This window comes from Ambystoma mexicanum, chromosome 8 (assembly GCF_040938575.1).
Source record: "Ambystoma mexicanum isolate Mex_15411 chromosome 8, UKY_AmexF1_1, whole genome shotgun sequence".
Taxonomy (NCBI): domain Eukaryota; kingdom Metazoa; phylum Chordata; class Amphibia; order Caudata; family Ambystomatidae; genus Ambystoma; species Ambystoma mexicanum.
The window spans coordinates 509020651-509045111 of NC_090929.1; the positions used below are offsets into that span (position 1 = coordinate 509020651).

The following is a 24461-nucleotide window of genomic DNA, read 5'->3' on the forward strand; positions in this document are numbered from 1 at the left end:
TGCGGGGAGGCCATCCGATCCCGGGGCTCTGCCCGCCCTGTGGTCCTTAATTGCTTCTTGTATGTCCTCTAGTGTTAGAGGTAGGTCTATCGTGCCGCTTTCTTCTCTGGAGAGTTTGGGGAGTTGGAAGGAGTCCAGATGTTTGTGGAGTTCTTCTGTTGTAACATGGTCAGCGTTTGAGTATAACCTGCTGTTGAAGTCTCGGAACACTGCGTTCCCCCTCACGTGGTCAACATGTACTGAACCTTGTTCATCCATTATACTGGTGATTTGCTTGTGTCCCTGCTCAGTCTTGATAAGGTTTGCTAGCATCTTGCCAGATGTATTGCCTTCACCGTATTTCCTGGCTTTGGTTGGTTGAGATATATACCAGACTGCTTATTCCGCTAGCGTCCTGAATTTGGTTCAGAGCATCAATCAGTCTGGATAATGTTACCGCCTCGGGGGTTTTGACGTATATCGTCTCTAATTCCTTGATGTGGGTTTCGATTTGGGTTAACTGAATGCGTATATCTTTCAAAGTGCCATGAATCTTGGATATCAGGTGTCCCCTGAGCCACACTTTAAAGGTTTCCCATACTATATGGCATGATTTCACTGAGTTTTGGTTGCGGTCGAAGAAGTCCTGTACATCGATCCGGAGTGGTTCGTGTACAGAGGTATCCCGTAGGAGGTCCGGAGGCATCCTCCATAGTTGACGTTCATGGTTGGACGATCCAATTTGGATTTCGAGTATTACTGGAGAGTGGTCCGAGTGTGTTCTGGGTAATATGGTGCATTCTTTCAGGTCGGGGATACGGTCTGTGGAGCAAAGCCAGTAGTTGGAGCAAAGCCAGTAGTTGATCCTAGAGCTTGATTCATGGACGTACGAGTGAAACGTATATTCTCTGGTGGTAGGATGAGATTCTCGCCAGGCATCTGCCAGTGGTAGGTCGGAAATAGCCTGTTTTATGGTGAGTGCTGCTTTGGAGTTTGTACGTTGGACCTGGGAAGTTCTGTCAAGTGCAGGATCTAGGATGGTGTTAAAGTCTCCTCCCCATATGATTGATGTGTTTTCTGCCAGGGTTATTAGATTTACGATCTGCTGGTAGAATTCAGGTGTGTCAATGTTTGGGCCGTAGGTATTTATGATTACTAGTTCCTGACCCTTCATTATGCTCCCGATAACTAATTTACTAAAGGCACTCCCTCCACTTGCAGGGCGGGTGGGAAAATTGATACATGCCTTTGAGAAAAACATAGCAGGGGTCCCCCCAGAAATTGGGGATATCAAAAGCCTCTTGGTATAGGCAGTGAGTGACCAAGCAGACGGTGTGTGGGTGAAGGCGGGGTTCCCGGCTGTGACAATGGGGAATGATCGACATGACGTGGCATCCTTTAATAACGTAAGAGCACAGGTGTGGGATGCACTGCGGCGGACCTTCCCCGACACGCCAGATTTGCACTCTGTAATGCAATGCACTATGGGTGATGAGGAGGAGGCTCTGCAGTTGCAGTTCATTCTTCGGATGCAGGATATGTGGCGTGCGGAGAGGGGTACAGCATGGGATCAATCCACCTCCCTGTTCTACTTCATTATCAAAAAAGGCCTCCCAAAAGGAGGTACAGAAGGCCCTCGATAAAATTGCTGGGATAGAAGCCAAAGGCTAGCCAGAAATTTAGAGTATCATAGTACACCACTCTAGAAGGATCAAAGAGAGAAAAAGAAATAGCACAAAGAAGATTAGCAGACGAGTACAGAGTACAGAGTACAGAGTACAGAGGAAGTTAGTAAAGGTCGCAGCGTTAGCTGCAGGCCCGCCCCACGAATGGCAGGCAGATTAAGGTGAGGGAGCGGTAGCATTAAAGGCCAGACTGGCATCTACATGGGCAGACAATGCCCAAGAGCAGTGGGAGGAGAGGAACAACACACCAGACCCCAGTGGCAGGGAAGGCCTGCAAGAGGAAGAGGTGAGTACAGAGGGCAGCGCGGAGGAGGGTACGGAGTGCAGGGACCGAGGGGAGGAGGGCAAGGTGCATGTTGGTCGTGCGGGAGGTGGGGCCACTTTGCTAGGGAATGTTGTACTCGTCCCATGGCCAATTATCTAAATAATCAGAGACACCAATATGGGCACCCACGCCAGGGGAGCCCCTATGGGTTGCATTTGGGGGGTATCCCCAGGACGAACAGAACGATAACAGGTACACAGTATCACCTAATGTACCCAGACAACCACTGCAAAATATACAGACACGTCTTACACACCAAAACCAAACGACACAAACTCACGCCAATCCCTTTGTTACCACTGCAAATGGTGCACCAGCCTCGTTCCGGGGAGCATGCCTGCTCGGCAACAATGCTTTCTCCTGCCCTGGAAATGACACTCACCCAGACTAGGACAGCCCACAGAGAGCCCTTGCGTGTCCAGTCCCATCAACTACCTTACGCCCAGACGAGGAACCGCTGGTGGGGGCATAGATAGGAAACAAGCAGTTCATCTTTATCGTGGACTCGGGGGGAGAGGGGCGGGAGGGGGGGCAGAGAAGACATGTCTATGTGAAGACAAGTTTCTGGTCTCTGGCAAAAATCTTGAAACGCAGGGATTCTCTGGTGCTGTGGTCACGGTTCCTTACACTAAAAATGTGGATGTCAAGATAGGGTCTAGGACAGTGAGAGCACCCATACTGTACCATGAAGACTCACCTGTAAACTTATCAGTAAGCTCAACATGACCATTGCATTCACAGAAAGGGGTGTGGTATGTTCTACACCCGGCATGTGCCCCCTAGGGGCGATGTTAATAATACAAACAATAGCCAATGAAACAATAGTGCAAGGAATTCCCACTAATGCAGATCTGTTCATATATGGCATACAGGTGTTGGCAAGAGTAGTGCCAGAAATAACACGAAAGAGAATACCTTCCGATATTGTTTTTCGCCCTGTAGCAACCCCTGACATACTACCTGGTACAGTGCTTTCACTAGACTTGCAGGGAGTGCAGGTGTCGGCAGAACATATTATGGCGATTGGACTGGACACGCACGGGTGTGAGTGGCGAACAGTGCTATGCATAGACCCAAATAAGGCTTTGCGCAAACTGACAGCTGTGGAATTGTTCACTGACAATGACCATGACGGAGAGATAATAATGGAAATATGCATGCCTTGTGACATAATGGTACAGAAGAGGCGAGTTACCAACCCCCTCATGGCTGCCGTCGATGCACCACCGTCATTCTGCAATACCGATTTACAGCAGGTGCGATCAAATTTAAGGACCACTAATCCCCATGATGTAGGGTTATTACAAGAATTGACCCCCATAAGAATAAAAATAAATCCGGGAGCAGTGTTACCTAGAGTACAACAGTACCCGTTATCGAGGGAAGCAGAACAGGGAATATGAGAAACAATACATGCACTACTGCAGCAAGGTATCATTGTACCCTCAACCTCCCCATGCAATACTGCAATTTATCCGATAAAAGAAAGTAAAGGGGGGGTCGTGGAGGATGGTGCAGGACCTGCACCCTCTTAATGATATTGTCCAGAAAGAGTTCCCTCTTGTCCTGAACCTGCCGTCCATCTTGTGCAGTGTCCCGGAAAAAGGCTACACACTTTACTGTGGTGGATTTGAAAAATGCCTCCTTCTCTGTACCCCTTGACTCACACTAGGTGGGGGGAGAAGGTACCAACATTGTAGATTGCCCCAGGGGTACTGTGAGAGTCTTAGCATCTTTAACAGAATACTGCAGGTAGACCTTTGCAACATTGGTGTGCAAAGCACAATAATTCAGTATGTGGATGATCTACTAATATGCAGTGAGGGAGAGGAGATGTGCAGGACGGATTCCGTCCACTTACCGTGTTGACCCACAAGGGATACAAGGTAAACAAAAACAAGCTCCAATATTGCCTCACAGAAGTATTATATCTAGGCCAATTGATCTCGAAAGATGGGAAAAGAATAATTCCTGATAGGGCTTCAACAGTTATAGTCACAGCAAGACCCCACACAGTGAAAGACATGTAAAAATTCCTCGGCATATGTAACTATTGCCGAGCATGGATATTGGATTACGCCGCCTATACAAGACCATTATTACAAGGGCTCAAAGAGGCACAGAACGAAAGCAAGACAATAACATGGACTCCCAGCTTTCACCACACTAAAAGATCTGATTTGCACGGCACCCGTTCTTGCAACACCAGATTATGATCGGGAATTCTACTTATTTTCACACTCAAATGGAACATTAATGACTGCTGTGCTGACACAGAAGACATCATTGGGACGCAAGCCACTAGCATACCACAGTGGCACTCTTGACTACGTGATGCAAGGGCACTTCGCTTGCGAACAAGCTCTTGCTGTAGCTCCCTTTGCTATTGAAAAAAGTTCCACCATCGTGATAGGATGTTCTGTCACCTCGTTTGTGGAACACTCCGTGTTCGCAATACTTGAACGATCAAAATCCACACTCGCAGCACAGAGAGCAACAGCATATGAGACAATAATCTAAAGCCCAAACATTCATGTCCTGCGTTGTAAAACAGTAAATCCAGCCACTTTCTTCACAGAACCATGTACAGTAGAAGACATGCAGAATCATGATTGTGCCACATGAGGGGGAAGGAGACGACTTTCCCAAAGCAAGTGAAAACGCTTTAGGTGGAGACGTGTATTTTGTAGATGGATCAGCTTCAATCTGTCCAGAAACAGGTGAAAAACATGTAGGAGCAGCAGTGGTCAGGTTGGAAGAGGGAGAATAAGGGATACTGGTACAAAAACGTTTGCCCATGCACTATTTAGCACAAGCTGCTGAGTTTGTAGCGCTAATAGAGGCACTCCATGCAGCTAAAGGTTGTGCCGTGCCGATTTACTCAGACTCAGAATATATAACCACTACGGTACATGCTGGGTTATCAAGGAGAAGGAGAAGGAGGTTCAGAAGAACAGATGGAGCCCCAGTACAAAACGCAGAACCTTTAAACAAACGAATAAAGGCGCTTGCAGAAACATCAGCAGTAGCATTAGGAAAATGCCAATCCCATACAAACAGTGACGAAATCTCACTAGGGAACGTGGCAGACACCGCAGCTAAAAAGGCAGCATACTTTTTTTTCTCGAAAACACTACCTACAGAATGCGTGCAGAAAAGTCAAATAGAGGAACCAAAAGAGGATGGGTACAATGCATTGTCAATAGCACAGGCGATAGAACTACGCAAAGAGCCCCACCAGAAGAACAGGATTCACGGTTAAAGAGACGTTGCACACAAATCGCCAGCAGACCTCTTTGGAGACAGAACGCAACAGGAAAAGCGGTAATGTCTGTCGAATTATTGCAATTAGCGTTTCAACAGTTACATTTCCCTGCGCACACAACAGAACAACACATAGCTGCAGATATTCAGGAGGATTGTTTTGTTCCAAACCTCCAAGAATACTTGACCAAAATGTCTATTGAATGGATAACGTGCCAAACATACAGTTCAGGAATGACTCTTCGCACATTGCGTGGAACATTACTGCGCCCCATTGGACCTTTCCGTGAACTACACATCGATTATGCAGACATGGGAGAAAGGTGCAATGGAGCACGATACGTGATAGTGGTGGTCTGTCCCTTTTTGCATTGGGTGGAGGCAAGACCTTGTACGCACCTAGACCCGAAATGCACAGCGAAAGCTTTGGTGAGAAGTGTTACCACGTTGGGGGATATGTGACGTCATTCGTTCCGACAACGGAACGCATTTTGTTAATGATCTATTCAAAGAAGTGACTGCATTATTAGGAATTAAACATAACATGTGTTTCGATTTATCACCCACAAGCTAACAAGGTTGTCGAGAGTCAACTGACTCCTTACGAGCAGATTGTAAAAATTGTGCCACACCCTCAAGAAAAAGTGGGTGTATTGCCTACCCTTGGCATTATTCCAACTCCGCACACAGTCTAGCAAAGAACACCACTTGTTGCTGCTCGAAATAGTGACAGGAAGACGCATGCAAATCCTCTTTCCCCAGTAAGGAGAATGTCAGATGCCCATAAGAAGGCAAGGATCCTAGGGGAAGAGTTCAAAGAATACGTCACACAGTTAACACAGGCATTAAGGAGCATTGCCAAGCAAATAGCCCCACCCTTCACACCGAATGAGGGGACAGACAACAACAGACAGTCATGCAACACAATTGATGCCAGGAGCTAGTATACGTTTGCAGTTTTGTCAGGGGATGGAATTCTCCAAGATTTCACAGGCCCTGATGAGGTAATATCGTGCAGCTTCAGCGGTGAAGGGCCTGAAGTATTGGATCCATCGGATGTTAGGCAAGCGCATGACAGTAGCACCACAAACAGTAGTGCCAGAGGAATGCTTAAGTGGCAATTCCCTAATTAAAGTAACACGACAGAAATAAACGAGTGCCACACATTAATATCAATCAGGGGTACTGTGCACTACTTTTTCATAAAATTATGGAAGAAAACTAAATGTCAAAATGAAAATGTACCATGTATAACTGCTCTCTCTCTCTTTCATAAAGTGCCTTAATGTATATGTAAAGTATAAAAACTGAATGTGTACTTAACCCACTTTTATTCCACTCTGTAGGGACGATAATGGCTGAGACGAGCCCTCTGAATACAGGGAGAAGAGTCAGAAAGCATTAAGGACAATGTTAGTGCCACTAGGGCTTATTCGTATAACTGCGGATTATATTTCGTAGCAATAGTATTTTCGATGATATTATTATGTTTGGGTTTCTACTGGAGTGTCTCTTTTATAATGGATAATATAAAAGAAGGGGGTAGGGGGGAAACTAATACAAGAAGGTACTAAGCTAATAAGGGATGGAGTAAAATTGATATGGGACCACAATGTTTCTGCAAATCTAACCACGTTATACAAAAACCGCACGATTACCCCTTTCCATCATGACTCTTCTTTAATTAATGCTAGTGACAATGTAATGTATATTTATGATAATGAACAACAGACACCACACATTCAATTACAGACAACCTTCAAACCTACCTCAACTGTTGAATTCAAGCACACCAAGCCCCATCCTATCACATCATCTACTCTTCCAATGGCGCAGTATCAGAAATATGATTATGAGGAACTGTTGAACAGAGGTATTTTTCCTATTTATTTGAAGAATGCTGTATATGCCCATAATGGCCTATGGGGGGAAAAAGAGAGGAGGAAAAGGGCCATACAACAACATAAGTAAGATGCTTTTCATGGTTTGGGATTAGATGCAATTGAAGACCTCCTCAGTCACCCAGAACAATCTAACAAGTGGTACTCCGATATGAGCACCACTGGCAAGCAGGCCACTAATGAGAGCTGCTAGGTTTGTTCGCCGATCGCTCACGCATCAGGAACACCGAACATGTTAGTTCCACAGGAAACCCCCATAGTGGAAGCCCAGTGTCTCCATCTTGCAATGTGTAGAATCCAAAGTACCGTCCAGGTACACACAGTAAAACCGCAGCTACAACCTCATGATGACAAAGTACGTAGGAAGAAACAACAAGGTGCAACATGTTTTAAGGAGCCATTTTTTTAAATAAAAGGAACTATGTTTACTGAAAGCAAATGGCACAATGCAACAGTGATGTGCAAGGCTGAAGCACTACGAGAGCAACCGGACGAGAGACTGAAATGGATGGAAGACACTTGTGCAGGAACATGGTCGAAACACATCGCAAAGCTCACTTGGATTATAGCTCTTGAGAAGCCAATAAAAATACAGCATGAACACACATTTGAACTTTGCTTTCATGGAGAAGGGAAGGTGGCCCTGGGATAAAACAAACATTGCAATAGAACACTTGTCATTCCTGATATGCGAAAAGGAACTGCTGCCTTGATGGACAATTATTGGGTATGCAGCAACCAGGCATATTTGCACCTCCCGCAATCATGGAGAGGCGATTGTGCTCTCGCACCGCTACATTCTGCCCTGATGGTGATCCGGGAAAGCCATGTTCAGGGGAAGAGGGTGCCCACCGGCCTGTCACCGGCACCCCAGTCAATGAAGGAAGAACCCCCCCAGTCTATAATGAACTAGCAGAAAACTAGCTGCAAGGTCAGGTATCGCGCAGAAAGAGAGCATCCAATTACATCTCTCGAAACTCTTCCGAACTCCTGGCGCAGATACCTGACCAATACAAACTCTTCAATTCAGCAGGGACATTTTTTACACCACTGATACCAAGCATCCAAGTTCGAGCAACTGCTAAATGGCTCCAGATAGTTAGATGGGAGCTGATGTAACGCTCACCTGGTATCCACGGGGATGCCACTCAGCCTGTCTGGACCTCGAACCCTTCGCCGGAATCTGTTTGGCTGGAGACTGGGCCTGAAACACAGCATTTCCGGATTTAAACTCCGTTGTCTCTGGATGCTTAACCCACTCTTCCCTCGGCGACCAAACCTTCCCCTATGTCCTCTTCTCACCTTGTTTTGTGGTGCTGTGTGCTCTCCGTCCTGCCCTTCGGTGCAGGGGTGCGTCGGTTGATGTGGGCGCTATGCAACCCATTTGCTTCCCTGGTGCGGGCCCAATTGGGTCTGACAAGGTAGGTTTGTTGATTCTTATTGAATTGTCCTTTTCTTAGCTCTTGCCCCCTTTATAACGTTCCTCTTCTCCCTTAGGTGTTGGCGAGGCCAGAGATGGTGTACTGCTGATTAAGGGAGCTGACCACTAAGCGGTGAGTGAAAGTGCGATGCGCTGCGCTGTTCGCTTTTTCTTGTCCTGATCAATGTCTGTCCCTCTGTCCACTACAGGCACTGCAATGTCCCAGCGTGGCTGCCGGCTGAGAGAATAAGGTGCGGTGAGCGATATGCGGCGCCTTCTTGTCCTTTACGTGCTAACCGTTTTTGTCTTTTCCCTTTGCAGGTTGATGGCGTGCTCCGGAGAAGAAGTTACCCCGAGCGGCCAGGTAAGCGTTTGACTCTTTTTGCTGTTTTTGACCGAACAGGGATACGAGTATGCTTCCTAATGTCTTTTCCTTTCGTTAGTTTCTTCCAGGATGCGGCGTGCCGAGATGGAGAAGACACCGCCGTAATGCTGCTCACAGAACTGGAGGAGCGATGGATGGAAGCAGGATACTCCCCAAGGTAAGCATTCAATTAACGCTGTTCTTGTTCTTGCAGGTGCACGGATGCGGGGGAAAAGGCGAAGGCCTACAGGAGACCGATTCGAACACGACGAGTGTCAAGCTGCAGGTGCAGAGTAACGCAAAGCGTGTTCCTCTGCCTGGGCGTGGTTTAAATAGCCTCCAGACATCCCAAGTATCCCTGGGTTGAACCACACCCAAAAAGCTAAACTGCATAGCTCAGTTCATAGAACTGTGTTATCTGGGGACAACCATATTGCCCACAGTACATTATAGTGTCCAATGCCAAGTTTTCCTCAGAGTTATGTATGAGCCTGGCGCCACAGGCGTCAGTCTGACTCCAAGTGGGTCTCAGATAAGACAGAGTGGTCCTTAAGGGCCATGTGGGTGATCGAGGCCTGGCTCCAGAATGTTGTCTCAGGGGGTTGGAGGCAGGGATCATGACAGCACTTGTCCGATCGAGGCCTAGAGGGCTCTCGATGGGGATCACGCTGTTTACTATGGCTCGAGGCCGTGCGAGCTTCCGGTCGAGACCGCTCCTTGCTGGCTTCCACAGAAGGCGCGGACAGAAACCTGCCCTGTTTCTCAAATATCTTAAGCATCGCCACATAGAAAGCTTCCCACTCCTCCGGTGTCGACTTTTTGGACGGGCAAGTCAACCTCTTAGGGTTGCCGCCTGTTCAAAAGTATGAGGTGTGCCACGTTTCACGAAGCAAACACATTTGCAGAAAAACAGAACTGAGGCCAACGGGTGCCGTGCGTGCTACTTATAACATCCAATGACGTCACCCTCGATGGAGGCCTCTGAAGGACATCGACTCAACGCCATCGATCGCACGGCGCACTCTGCCAAACAATTTCCAAAGCAGCCGAAGCTGGACATTACATGTCAAAGATGAGGAATATGTTGGAGGACACAATCCATTTGAAATGTCTTTAACCTAATGTTAGAAAAAGTGATCAAAAGTATCCGATCAACAAAAATGTTCTCCAAGGTACAGACCATTGGATCCAGAAGGTGGTCCGATTCTTAAACGGGATGGCAAAATGTCTCGTTAGCTAACAGTTACTTTGTGTCTTTACTGGACTCTGGATTTGTGTTCAGCCAAATATTTCTGTTGAAACGAAAAGTTCTGCAAATGTCTTTCTGTGAAAGGTATTGTATCTTTGCAGATTACCTGGTATACTCCCCTGCCAGGAATCTTTGTAAAATTTCAAATGCCTGGTTTACTTACCTGCCAGGACTTCTTCTGTGTTTCACAGCTCCTTGATGCCACTTCAGCATATACCACGTGGTGCTTGGTAGATCAGTCTATGGTAATATTTGCTTAAATGTACTTGCTCAAACCTCTCCCCCACATTGGCATCTGGGGTTTACTTTCATACTTTGCTTTGTCTGCATTCAAACATTCTTCTTATTGCATCTTGCGGTTGTACATTGCCTTGGCAGCATTCAAACAAACGTTGCCTAATATTTTCTGCATTAGCAATCTTGTATCATTCTATTACTTGTTGGTGTGCTTGTTGGAATGCCCTGGGGCCCCAAGCTTCTTTGGGCAGACTCACTGGTTTCTTCCAGCGTCTCTGATGCTGCTTGCACTTCTGCTTCTCTACCAGTCTTCCAGTTCGTAGTGTTAGGATGCTTCTCAGGCGTCCAGCACGGCTCCGATGTCACCGACCATGTTTCCCTCTGGGCGTAGGTGAAGACTGCTGTCCTGTTGAGCAGCCCGACCTCATAAGCTTCTGTGCTGCTCCCAGCGTCTCCACAGCCTTCCTTGCTCGCACGCACGCAGTGTCTCTCTCCCTGTTCCGGCGGCCTGCTCTGCCAGCTCTCTCGCGTTCAGGATCCTTAGTGTGGATGGCAATGTCTCCCTCTGCACTGCTTGCTGCACCCCTCTCCTCCTTAATGCAGTTGCCATTTTTAAAACGTCCTGCTCATTGCAGGTTTGGAAACACAACTAGTGCTCCCATTGTACTTTGAGCTCCTGTCACTTTGCATAAACTCCCTTGTTGTTCTCCTCGGCTCAGTACCAGAGTGGTTATGGGAGTTGAAGTCCATAACTTTATTTGGGCTTTTAACTCCTGGATGGTTTTTCTCATGGATTTCAGAAAAAGGCACATCAAGATCAAAGGAGGTTATGTGAGGGTGTTCGAGTGAAACGTGGGGGGCCTTACTAGAATGACAAAAGGCCATCAAGAACTCTGGTATCAGAGGGTCTTCCTCGTGGGGAAGGGGAACACAGACTCCTCCAATGATGTCATGACATCTCCCCCATAGCTGTCTCCTTCCATGTGATCTTCCCTTATATGACCGCCCCCAAGGTCAGGATCAGGTAGAGGCTGCCGTCCCAGCCATGTGGGAGGAGGTCAAAGCCAGGGAATCAGTGATGGCTCCATTGGATTCATCACAATATCCAAACAAGCAGCTGAGCATCTAGTGAAGAACAAATCGGGGAATACTAGTATTTTGTGGGGGTGCAACCAATAGTGTCAGGGAGATGGGAGTGGTTGTACCAAGAGTGTCCCGTTTGCGGCCAAAGCGGTAAAGAACAAGTTATACATCACATCTGAGGCATTAGCCACATCTATCTGGCCACAAGACCCCTCTCATAAATAAGTGAATCTCCAAAAACTCCATTATCCAGAATATCTGGCGGTGCACCATGTTGTAAGATTTTAAGCCATTTCCCAACCGTGCTCAAGTACTTGTAATTTAATATCCCAATGTGAGCACTAGAATGTGCTAGGAGCAGCATTCCAGGAATCACCATGTGCCACCGCCATTCCAGCATCAGATCTCTGGTGAGTCTGCTGGTGCAATGCAGGTTCTAATTTCCGGCAATACTCCAGACCATACTCCCATGGGCAAGAGCTTGACTTGACTGCACTTCAATCTGCAAATCGACACATTAGCTGCTCGTGACTGAGAAACTTCTAAGCCTGCAAAAACAGCCCCTAGGGTCCTCACCCTGGGCCCAGGGGTCAGCGCCAAGTGGAAAACTACATTGTTTTGAGTACTTGCTTTTTGAGAATAATGTTTTGTTATGTTAAGTCCACTTGTAAAGCGCGTGGTCACCCGTTGGGCATCATGGCGCTAGAGTGAGGAGAACTTAGCCAGTAGCCAGCAAGCCTAGAAAGGGAAGGTTTTGACAGCCTTTCTGAAGGCTAGGTAATTCGAAATTTTGATGGTCATTGAGAGTTTGTTCCACAACTCCGCAGCTGCCACAGAAAAGGCTCATCCTCCGATCCGGTCACATTTATTTATGGGGACCGCCATCATCTCAGCAGAGGCGGAGCACAATGACCATGGGGGGACATAGGGCGTGAATTTCGCTTGGAGGTACTCCGCCCCTTGGCCATGTAGAGCACGATGGACAATGCACAGTGCCTTGAAGTTAACTTGTTGAGTCACCGGGAGCCAATGAAGGGATTGAAGAACCAGGGATATATGGGCTGCATAAGGAGAGCCAGTGGCAACCCGGGCAGCCAGGTTTTGGAGACGTTGCAACCAGTGGATCACTCCCTTAGTCTGAGCTAAGTAAACAGAGTTACAATAATCCAGCCACGAGATCACCATAGCCACCACCACAAGGGGGCGTAGGGGTGCAATGATCATAGAAAGCACCTTCTTTAATGTTTTCAGTTGGAAATGACCGGCTTGGAACACAGATTTTACTTACTTGTCCATGGACAGGGAGGCTGGCAGTACTACCCCCAGGTTTTTAACCTTGTCCACCGGGATAGGGAGGGGGCCCAAAGAAGAAGGCCGGAAAGAAGACAACCAGAGTGAAGGGTCAGGAGGGCAACCTACCACCATCACCTCTGGCTTGTCTCCGTTCAATTTGAGCCAGTTATGGTCCATCCACTCTCCCACGCCCGCCAGGCACTGCAGGCGCAACGACTCCTCCGCCTGATTAAGATCTAAACGGATCAGGATCTGAGTGTTGTCCGCGGACTAGTAGCACCTGACGCCATGAGACACACAAGGGCCCAAATGTAGATGTTAAACAGAAACAGAGACAAGGAGGAGCCCTGCCGAACTCCACAGCTGAAGTGGCAGAAGAAAAGGGGGGCTTAGTGAGAGGCTGGGTATGGTCCGACAGGAAAGAGGTCAACCAGGTTAGTACCTGTCCAGATATTCCCATCTGGGCAAGGCGGGACAACAGGATGGAGTGGTCGAAAGTGTTGAAGAATAACCACAGCATTTCTTAGTAACCGAGGTAATGTATTGTTCTTTTGCAGCTACATCAGAGAACTACTAAAGACTTGTGCATTAAAGACTATTCACAAACAAGATTTGATAACTCTAGGCAGTGGCTTATGTCGGTAACACTATAAAGGAGGAACATGGTATGCATGAGTTAATGTGCATTTAAGGCTCTTATAAATGCATATTGGCAAATACCTGTTCTCTCACTATTAGTGCAAGATTTATTTTGTTAAACACCAGTTTTCATAATATGGTGTCTCTCAAGGAATCTAAACCAAACGCCTTTTGCGATTTACGAAACACCCCTTTACCTATCACCAACGTCTCATCCCCTCCCCATTGGCTGCCGAATAGTTACCTATACACTGAAAACAGGAACATGTGCCAACCAAGGTGGGAGGGTCGTGCTCTGGCGGCTCACGTAGTTAGGCTGCAGCTGTGCATACTGGCATCTGACATTCTCAGGGGTAGCCTCAGCATTAGAATCCTTGTCCCCACTCACCGATATCTGTATGAAGACCCACATACCTTAGGTGGTAAACACACACAAGTGCACTGCTCATATAATAAGCAAAATGAGGGCTTAGAGTTTGATACGAGAAAGAACCTGTTGGTAGGGTTACCTACTGTTGTATACAAAGAACTTCAAAAAGCAGCAATGAAGTAATCCAAATCACTTCATAGTCACATATCACCAACTTGAAGTCACTTTATATGTGGTGTAAATGGATGAACGTGATAAAAAATTATTTCCTGTTTGAGGGTAAAATATACCAATAGAGGCAAACCGGTATGGTGTGGGGGGCACTGGCCCACATTGTGGCTAAACTCCATGCAAACATGTTTGAGGAATCAAGTCACCTATGCCTCCAGTAACCCATGTCTAAAACCAACGGAATTATTGATAAGCTATATAGATGTTCTTTCAGAAGACACAGGAGAAGAAGCTAAGAAGTTCAGGACTATGAGTTAAAATTTGTTTTATTTGCCTAATTAACAAAATAATGGGATATCACAAGACAAAGCAGGAACACGCTCACTGATCACAATGCACTGTTGAGCTAGGACAGCCACAAACCATAAAATGTCTTACCTTTGGTCAATTTGTAAAATTTCACCAGATTATCAGCAGAAGACAGTTCAATAAGTAAGGGGCTTGGAAACTGGTGGCCACCCCAATAAAGTATTAAAAAGAGCTATGAAAAGGTGTAAAACAATTGAGAAGCCTTATTTGACCAATAACTCAAAGATATGGGGAGTACTAAATTTAGTCGTATTTTAATTCCGAAATTAGTCGATCTTAAGGTCAATTAAATATTTGTAAACAACTTGCACATCTTGAATTCTAAATATCCCACTGCTATTCGCCTATAAGAGAAGTCATAGCATTAGAAATACAATCTTTTGTAATAATGTAAAACTTTCTGATACAGGGTGACAACAAACTTTAAAACTGTAACAAGAGAGTTGGGACGGGGCGTGGGATCTTCCTTCTCATACGCATTTGGACTGGTGTAAAAAAAATGCTCTGAGAAAAAAGTTGAGGATGGATATCTGCATGGAAGCAGAAGACTCATAAATTGCAATACGAAGATATATATTTCGCTGATTTTAAGTTCACTTAAATGAAGATATGTTGGAGATAGAGCTAGAGCAGCCAAAACCAGAATAACGCAAACGTGTTAGGAACAAGATAATGACAGCAATGCTAGTGGAAGATTAATTAAATGAGACCATACAGCCGAAGACATTTGGTGGACAGTTCTATGAAAAGGTCTTGATGAAGAGCAGATATGATTCAACTTATTAAGCACAGAACTGAGATTTCTAACAGAGAATCGCACAGCACGACCCTGCAATTAAATTAAGGACACACTGAAAAGGAATAATCTTCGGGATATGCACATTTCTCAGACCTACAAGAATCAGCTCCTATTATGCAAGATGCATGGTAAAAGCAGAACAACATGATGGACTGTTCAATACATCAACAAAAAAAGAAAATCCCTTTTAACGACATCAAAAAGGATATGTTAGGATTACAATGAATTGCACGAATGCCTGGACAACAGAATTACCGCCTGCTCCAAAGAGTTAGGTCAAAACTCCAACTTCCATGAGTCGCAGGTAACAGAAGATCACTGTATCTAGGACCCATGATAAAGACAAGGGTTCTCAAACCCGTTCCCAAGCTGTTGAGCCAACCATTCCATTCATGCTCCCCTGGGCCGTACCTTTTCCGGAAATGGTGGTAAGTTGGGAATGGTTTCCCAGTTCGGGCTTTTCAGATCTAGGTATGCAGCATTCAGCACCTCCTTCCAAACCTTTTCAGATTCATTTAACCCTTCTCCCTCAAACCAGTAAGAGCTGGCGGTTAATCGTCTGAAATACAAAATTGTGAAGGTAGACCAACATTAACCGGATCGGCGCTCGAAATGCACAACTCATAATAAAAACTTTTTTCCTATTCAGATAGTTTCTAGTACTACAACCACCACATCTCATTAACATTCACAAAGCAAGAAATATATATGTATTTGTATTTATTATTATAGAACAGAATTAGCATTTTACTCAAAACTTACATAAGCAATCCACCAGGGAGTCGAACAATTTGCAGAGTGCTCTTCAATAATTGTTAGAGGTTAGTGAGCAGGGTGTGAACCAGGTAGATTGGGAGTTCTAGGGAGACGATATCTCAATGGGAACATAGAGTTCAGACATCAGAGATAGAGCACATTTACACAATATTTACTGTCATGTATTAGACCAGTTTGCTATCGGGTCTCAAAATTTGCACCCACGACTAGCAAGCTTTTATTGACTCTTGGCAGGTAAGAAATGGTGTGCTCTGTGTATTGATTGATTGATTGGGAAAGTGACTATTTTTTTTACGACTCACTAGTAGCTTGTAACGTGGACCCATGCGCTAGCTCAGATCACAGATACTGCCTGGATTCTACCACCGACTAATACAGGGATTGTAAAAAGTATTTGTTGAGCAGGAGGTAAAGCACATCTCCTCAGTGTCCAGCATCACCCAGAAAGCAGGAGCTACCACTGGGAAAGGAGGAGCTAGTACACAGCGAGTGGCAAATTTCACTACCAAATGAGATGCACACTATAACATTTTGCATGACTCGGTATGCTTTGAAAGTCTTGTACATGTGGCCTAATGCACATTACCAAATAGAGTTAAAGTCACATCGGTATGCTTGTATGACACCAGTTGGCCTGGGGAGCGAAAAGTAGCAGTTAGTGGTCAAGCTAAATAGGCACAAACAGGATCTAAATAGCTCCTGGCACCTTCAAACCCTGCACTACAATGTGCCTCGCAAGAATATCCATGTGCCTGCCCCATAAAATGGGATATTAGGTAGCATTGCTTGAAGTGTGCGATAGGAGTTAAGGAATAACATTTATATAATCCTTTAGTATACTTATGATTTGCTTTACTTCCGGATGGTTTTCTTTTTCTACTTCTGGTTACGACCAGGAATTGTTATATATATATATATTGTTCAGTAAAGTGGTGTGCATGATAATGGTCTCTTAGCGCCAATCAGAGATCTGATATGTTCTACGACCCGTAGTTTGCACATATAGCATCTTATAGCAGATCAAAGGACGCACTAGATCTGTACACAGAGGCCATGATGCGCAAATATTTGCTAAAACATTTCACCACACATGGGAACGGGCTTCCCGGTTACTGGTGTCCGAGTGTGTACTAAAGGGTTTTGAAAGGTAATCTAGTCCACAGAGCTCTCTTCTAAACACCTCTCGGTAACCCCAGTAGTGAAGGTATCGGGGTACCTAAGGGATACAGTTGCACCAGAGATTGTAGGTACTTACTGACCTCCACAAGCTTTTGTTAGTGTTTTAATTGCAGATGCAGAATCCAAAACTGAGAATAGGAGAGGCCCATTACTTTCCAAGGGCTGTTCTTTGTGTGCGTTCTGTGTGAAAATGTTGCCAGGAAAATGTAGTCATGTTTAAAAGTAGTCAGCAAAACGTAGGTATTATATTGACGTAATGTATCGTGTGAACATTTTCCCAGTAATACTGTCACCAGAAAAGGCAACATTTAAACACACAAAAGTAAAAAGTTGTAGCTCTAACAATTACCCAAACCGCTTTGTAAGACATGCAATCAGCAGCCCTTCAAAATCACCCTACCCTATCCATACCTCTTACCATAATTAACTACAACCCCTATTCTAGCCCTACTAATTAGGTCTTCCCCAATCCTAACCCTGCAGCGCACTAAAATATTATAGGTCTATGTGACTAGATAGAAAACACCACAAAATAATTAGAAAATTAACTAACCCTAGCTCAAACCCCATCACCAGCCCTCCCCTTCACAGCCTCGATAAACCTCATACCAACACAAAAACTTTTTCTAATGCTAACCTTTGCCTTACCGTAACTCTAACTCTTCTTACTGTACCCTAACCACTAGGTTTATCCTAAACCCAATGCTACTCCAGATTCACAAGCCTTCGCCTCCCCCAACCCCTTAATCTGTTAACTCTAGCCTTACTCTCGCCCATACCATAACACTTATTCTGACCATTAATCTACCCAAATCTCAAAGTCACCAGTCCTCCACAAACATCCTAACCCTTTCCCTAACAAACATCTTTACTCCAACCCCCAACCACTAGCCTTATCTAAACCAGTCAATCACAAGACCTTTACAACAGCCTGAACCCTCACTAAAAGCATTGCATTCTTAGTGTATTTTACCCTAATTCTAATCCAATGTTTACCTATTAGAATAAGCCTATCCCAACCCTAAAAGCCAATCACATGCACTACAAAACCTCCTAAACACCAGCAACGTTTCATTTTTTACTTTTTTAGCTGCATTATTGACTACTTGTTACTCGACTACTTTTTCATTGCAAACATTTTCACCACTATTTTTTCACTGACTAATTTTCTTTGGCATTATTTTAAATGCATACCTTTGTGCTGTGCAGACGTTTTCAGGAGCTCCTCCCTAGAATCTGCATTCCGCAAACCTAGATTCACAGTGCTTCCCCCGTGCTGATCACCACTGGGTCAGGCTTTGATCAAAAGACGAAATACTTTTTTAATAGGGAACTGGACAAAGCATCTCAGGGCTTTGCCAGTGACCCTAAGAAACACTTGTAACCTGTCCTGCAGAGTTGGCCCACCCACAGAAGTAGGAACCCCCAGCACTCGCACACCAGCAGCTCTCCTGAAGTGCTCGGTGTAATCCAGCTTGGAGTCCAAGATTGTCATGGCTTGTGTCACCCTATTTTAAAAAAGCCACAAGGTCCCATTTCAACTCTAGTATCCCGTGTCTTCACATCACTCTCTTGAAGACAAATCATCTAGTTATCACAGCTCCTTCTCAATACAGGATCCTAGACCTTAAAATATCTTTTAAATCGAAGAAGCAACCATCTCCACCATGTCAATGTCTGTGTGCATGGGCTTCATAGATACCATAATATGCTTCTGACCTTTAGTAAGGTCTTCTTATCCCGCAGGAAAGTCTCCCACTCTTCCAGATGCCTTTGCCACCCATTGCTGAGGCTTTAAAAAATAATCACGTTCGGCCTTGTGAGGCATCCTCCGGACCATTACTTCAGAGACCCCTCTCACTCCACTACAGGTTCTACGCAGACAGTTCAGGGACAGTTCTACAGTGGCTTTCCTCTCCAACAGAGAGCCCTCTACATTAGCTCAAATGAAAATGTGGTTTACATTTCACCCAGTCACAGCAATTCCCCTTTTCCACCTCAGCTGAAGATTTCTCTTCTTTAATTCTCGAGCACCATATTCCAATCAGAGGAGATGAGGTGAAGCACACACACACTCCAAAAAGCATTTCACAGGACTTGCATTGAGCCAGTCAGTCCTGCCGACACAACGGAACTTCTAGCAAAGGTGCAACACTTCCAAGTGCTGTCCACTATCCTTATCCAATTACTTTCATGTACAACTATATTTTTATAGTTGTAATTCGCTATTTAAAAATGCACCTTATACAGCACACATCCGTTTGAAAACTCTGGACCACGCTACAATATAATGAAAATGGCCTTCTGTCATTCAGATTGATTTCATTGTAAATCATTAATGGGATTGGTTGATGGAGGGCTAATGTGGTCAACTGAGTAAAGCAAACGTGTCTGCGTACTGACAGGATTTACCCACACCAGCCATATTGTAACTATGCATCCTGTGTATTTTAAAAGACATGAGCGCTTTCTATCGGTAGGTTTTAATGTACTTTGCATATGGGGATTTAAAATGCATGGTGGGTGTTATATGATGGCCCACTTTAATTAAGAGGAAGAATTATACCAACCTTGGGAGAGCCTTGTGTGGAAGGGGTGAAACACGTTGACATTGAGGATGGAGGACTTATGTAATTGCAGCCTTATGAGAGCGAGTTACCTCAGGTTTGATCCTTGCATTAAATTGTGTTCTGTAAATTCTACATACATTTTTCTAAGAAAAGAGCCATAACAAAAAAGTTAATCTGAGGACAATGGTTTGAATATATTGACTTTACGGTTTAGAACAATTTTACCTAACCCCAAAAGTTCCACTCCCAAATGATCGACCCCCAAATTCCCGCAGATATATTTGTGGGGGGGTAAAGTATATAAAATAATGTATTAGGAGTAAGGTGGGGGGCTCTCCCCCACATTTATATTTGCGGGAAATAAAAAATTAAAAAAAGACGAACTTTTGGGAAGTCGAACCTTTGGGTTCGGTAAAATCACTTAGATTCTGACTTTAATGATACGACAATGTATCTCATAGGATTGTATGAATTTGTCGCCTATGATTGCATGATTTTTTTTGTGATAAAACCATGAGGAGAGGGTAAGGAGGGCTGATGGGGACATTTTTCTTTTTTTTTTAAATGTATTTATAAGGCCCCAAAAGCCCACAGGCATCTGGGCACCGGGAAACACACTATCCAGCATATTCTTCACTTTTTCTACAATAGGTCAAGATTGCGCTTTATGAGGAGAAAATATACCGCCCAGGACAAATTACATGCATTGTATACCCAGTTATGTAAATTATATAGTGAGATGTACAGGGTACATTTAAATAGATCTTACAGCCTACTGAAATCCATACATGCTGTGGGGTTTAATAACAGCCCCAGAATGGCATGAACTGAAAGGCCAGGCTAGGCCTCTAATGCGAAAAACATTTCAAAATGCACATTGTGAATGACAAAGAGAAAGGGCAGCCTGTCAGTTCAGCTGCAACTTTAAAATACTGGAGGTGCGCAGCAAGGGAAAGGCACAGATCCAAAACGGCCTTGCATGTTAAGTGATAAGGCCAAGGACAATTAAAAGAATATTTCTATATGAAAATCGAGGTTTTGCAAACACTGAAATGTCTAAAGCAACATATTGCGACATGCAAAGTACAGAATTCTGGTCATTGGGGCTTGAACAAAGATTCAAATATACCTTCACCCATGACATGCAAGGATCTGCTGTTCAGTTGAAAGAACATTGCTTTGAAGCCAAAGCAGAAGGGTTTGGCTCCTGCATAAGAGGAAACTATGGCTTCCAGAACAACAACAGGGCCAGCCCTGGATGGGCGCAGCTCTGAAAAAAAATACAAAATTTAGATTTGAAACATGGTGGTGGACTCAAGATTGCAAGGATACATGACAGCAATGCCTCATGATGTTCAGGGGGGGAAGGGTTGAGCCATTTATGCTGATGGATAATCTCTCCAGCACCCATTATCCCTCAGAGAACAAAGGCTAATGCATTTACCCTAACCTTAAGTCAGTATTGGGCCCAGAGACAAACAGATGCCGTGGACTCCATGCAATTTAAATGGAGAAATGAAACTGAGCAAATCTACGTATAAATATATGGCCATAGGGTTACAATAGAAATTACATTTTACTCAGTAACCTTTGAACCGCAATACTTACAGGGTTTGGACATGTCATTTTAAAGCGGATTTCAAGCCATGGTGTTGATATAACATCTAAATTTGAGTTGCGGAAATTAAGTTATAATCAACCAAAAGCGTGTTTCAAGCTTCCTCGAAAGATTTAGGAATATTAAAGTTGGGGAGCTGATGGCTTATTAAATTAGCTATCTGGGTAGACTGAGGATTTCACATTCCTTAGTATGATAATGTTTGTGTAAAGGGCAAAAAACCATAGCCCACACATGCAAATAGCCTGCCAAAATGGGAGAACATTTGATTGATCTGTCTTGATAAGAGGAATGTAAATATCTATGTATTGTGGCGTTTAGTTGTAGTTAGTGCCTTGGAGTGTATGAGTCGGTAGATGGGTGATATCACTGAGCTTGTGGAGCGGTGCTTGTTGCGTGTTGTAGAATCTATCGGTTATGCTTGGGGCTGTGTTCTGTTGGGAAGAGGCAGTTGGATTTTATGAGCTTGCCGGGCGGACGTCCAGTGTATACTCCATACCATCGACGTAACTTCAATACACCCACTTGTAACTTACCTTCTTGTGGCGGTCTCTTTTATGGAAGGACGTTACATCACTGGCAACGAGGATGGGATCCTGCTGGGAGGGGGCAGCGCCTGAGTAACACTGCCCTCCAAGGTGACATCCGCCCTAGCCCTTCGCCCCAGTTTGGTTGGTCACAGCTTGCTGCGTTACCTGTGACTGGCAGGCCAGTGGTAGGGGGGCTTGGTCAATGCCAGCTCTGGCTCGACGGCAGTGAGGGTCCCGTACTGGAATCCAAGGGGTTGCCCTTTCTTTTCCTGTTTGCCGTTACCGCCAGTGAGTTCGCCGGCCGAGGGCATTTGGTGTTCATTGCTTTAACAACCTTGCGTTGTTACCTGGAGGGCACACAAGTTGCGGTCAGCGTTTTAACGGCATCCCAAGGGCCCATCAGTGACATTTCTTTGCGGTCTTTGCATTCGCTGGGCATGTCAGTGTCCGAGGCTGAAGTCATGGCGTTTTCAGATGGTGCCTCTACAAGAGGGGTTTTTCGGAGTGTGTCCCAGAACTGTTTGTGGTGGGGTTCCCAGGCCGCTGTCCTTGAAAACGTCCAAGTCTCCACTTCCAGGTCTGGTTCTTCGGAGTTGGAGGAGGACTTGCGGGGCGACATTGTCTTGTGAGGCGGTTCGGACATGCTGGATTGTCCGGGACAGTTGCAGGAGCTGGACGAGGTTGACGTTCCAATGGCATGCGTGGATGATCTTCCCGATTGTCACGTGGCTATGGATGCTGCTCAGCAAGGCGTTCTTTTGCAAGTTTGTCAAGCAGTCGCTCAAGGAACTTCAGAGTCGGCTTTGCATGACGCGTTTTCATCCATGTTGTGTAGAGCCGTGGGTACTGTTCCTAGAGCTCTGAAGAGAAACTTTCAGGATGCCATAGAGCATGACGACGGAACGTTGTTGGTACGTCGCAAGTGGACCTGCACATCCCTATGTGCGTTGTGTGATGCTGTGGACGGAGGCCTGCGGAACTGTTGCCAAGCATGTTGGCGATTTCTTCAGAAGGCCAAGGAGTTTGATCCTGATCTGGTGGATTTTCTGACCGATTTGGAGGGTCTTTCCTTGACGGAGATGTGACTGGTTATTGTTTCATGCTCTCAATGTGATTGGTGATGGTTTTGTTTTCTTTGTGCCGTCATGGGGCGGGGTATTGTAAATTACTTCAGCTTTGTTGCCTCATGGGGTGTGGTAACGTATGTGTTTGGGTTCTCAGTTCTCAATATGGGTTGATGACTGATTGATTGGTTGTGGTTACAAGCCATTTTTGGGTCGTGTGTGCGTGGTCCGTCTGTGCTGTGTGTACTGGATTTTGTTAACACTTTCTTTTGCAGGATTCTCCCATTGAAGTGCGGGAGGCGGCCGCTTTTGGGAGTCGTCGCATGTTCTAATAATGCAGGGTTTATTTAATTTTCTTTTACAGGTCACATTTTTGGACTTGTGGGCGGTGAGTTTTCTTGTGGTTCTAGGTACTGATATCCATTTTGCATTATTTCACAGGTTATGTGTTGGGCTTGCGGGTGGTGGTTTTACGATGGGGTGGCATTTCAAATGTGCGGTTAATACTGTATGGATTTAGTGCGTGTGTGTGCTAGGGTGGTTCCTCTTTGGGATACAAGCGTATGTGTTGATGTTTTATTGTTTAGGGCTTTATGGTTTGCGCTGTCTTATGAGGTTGTTGTTTTAACGTCAGTGGGTGCTGTCGTTGACTTAGTTTATTTGGGGGAGCAGTGAGGCGTCATTCCTCAGTTTCTGTGTTTTGTTTGAGCATGCAGTGAGGTGCTGTATGCGGTGGAGGCGTTTCCTCAGTTTCTGAGTTCTATTGTGCATGCAGTGAGGTGCTGTGTTGTGGTGAGGTATCGTTCCTCAGTTTCTTTTGCTCTGGTTCTTTACTAGAAGGTGCAATGAGGTGCTGTAATCCGGTTTTGTTATGAGTTTCTTCCTTTTATTTTTCTTTCACGTGCAGTTAGGTGCTGCGTTTCTAGCATTTTTTCCAAGTTGTTGTTTTCTGTTTACATTGGGTGCTGGTTTTGGGTTCTGGTGTTTTTTTGGTTCTCTAGGTTTTTTCTTTTTTTTTTCTTTTTTTAAAGAGTGATTTCTCCTATGTCGGTTTTCTCCGAAGTCCCTTTGAAGCGCATTTTCTAGAGTTTCATTAGATCTTATCGGTGGTGTTTCTTAGTTTGCTAGGGTTCAGTGTTTTAGTTTGCTAGGGTTCCGGTTGGGGTGTGTTTGGTTTCCCTGGTTTGGGAGTTTCTTTCTCGTGTTTTAGCATTGGATGGTTTTGCTTTGTGCGGTTTTGATTTGTGCATCAGCTAAGTGCTTAATGATGACGGGTTGTATGGTATGTGCATTTTAGCATTTTATTTGGTCCGGGAGGGAGGTGTGTTGTAGTTAGGGCCTTGGAGTGTATGAGTCGGGAGATGAGTGATGTCACTGACCTTGTGGAGCGATGCTTGCCGCGTGTTGTAGAATGTATCATTTATGCTTGGGGCTGTGTTCTGTTGGGAAGAGGCAGTTGGATTTTATGAGCTTGCTGGGCGGATGTCCCAGTGTATACTCCATACCATCGACGTAACTTCAATACACCCATTTGTAACTTACCTTCTTGTGGCGGTCTCTTTAATGGAAGGACGT

At 45.1% G+C, this 24461-nt stretch overlaps 1 protein-coding gene across 3 annotated transcripts in view; it reads right to left on the reverse strand.

Annotated features, from left to right (window-relative positions):
* Positions 1–24461, reverse strand: part of FAAP20 (FA core complex associated protein 20) — a 121707-nt gene that overhangs the window by 11896 nt on the left and 85350 nt on the right. Inside the window, exon 2 of one of the 3 annotated variants that reach the window (XM_069610178.1) lies at positions 15560–15707. The exons of 1 other annotated variant lie outside the window; for it this stretch is intronic. In XM_069610178.1, the coding sequence (XP_069466279.1) occupies positions 15560–15707 (148 nt within the window). Of the gene's footprint in view, positions 1–15403; positions 15708–24461 lie in introns of all 3 variants that reach the window. One more of the 3 variants, XM_069610180.1, reaches the window with a different exon arrangement.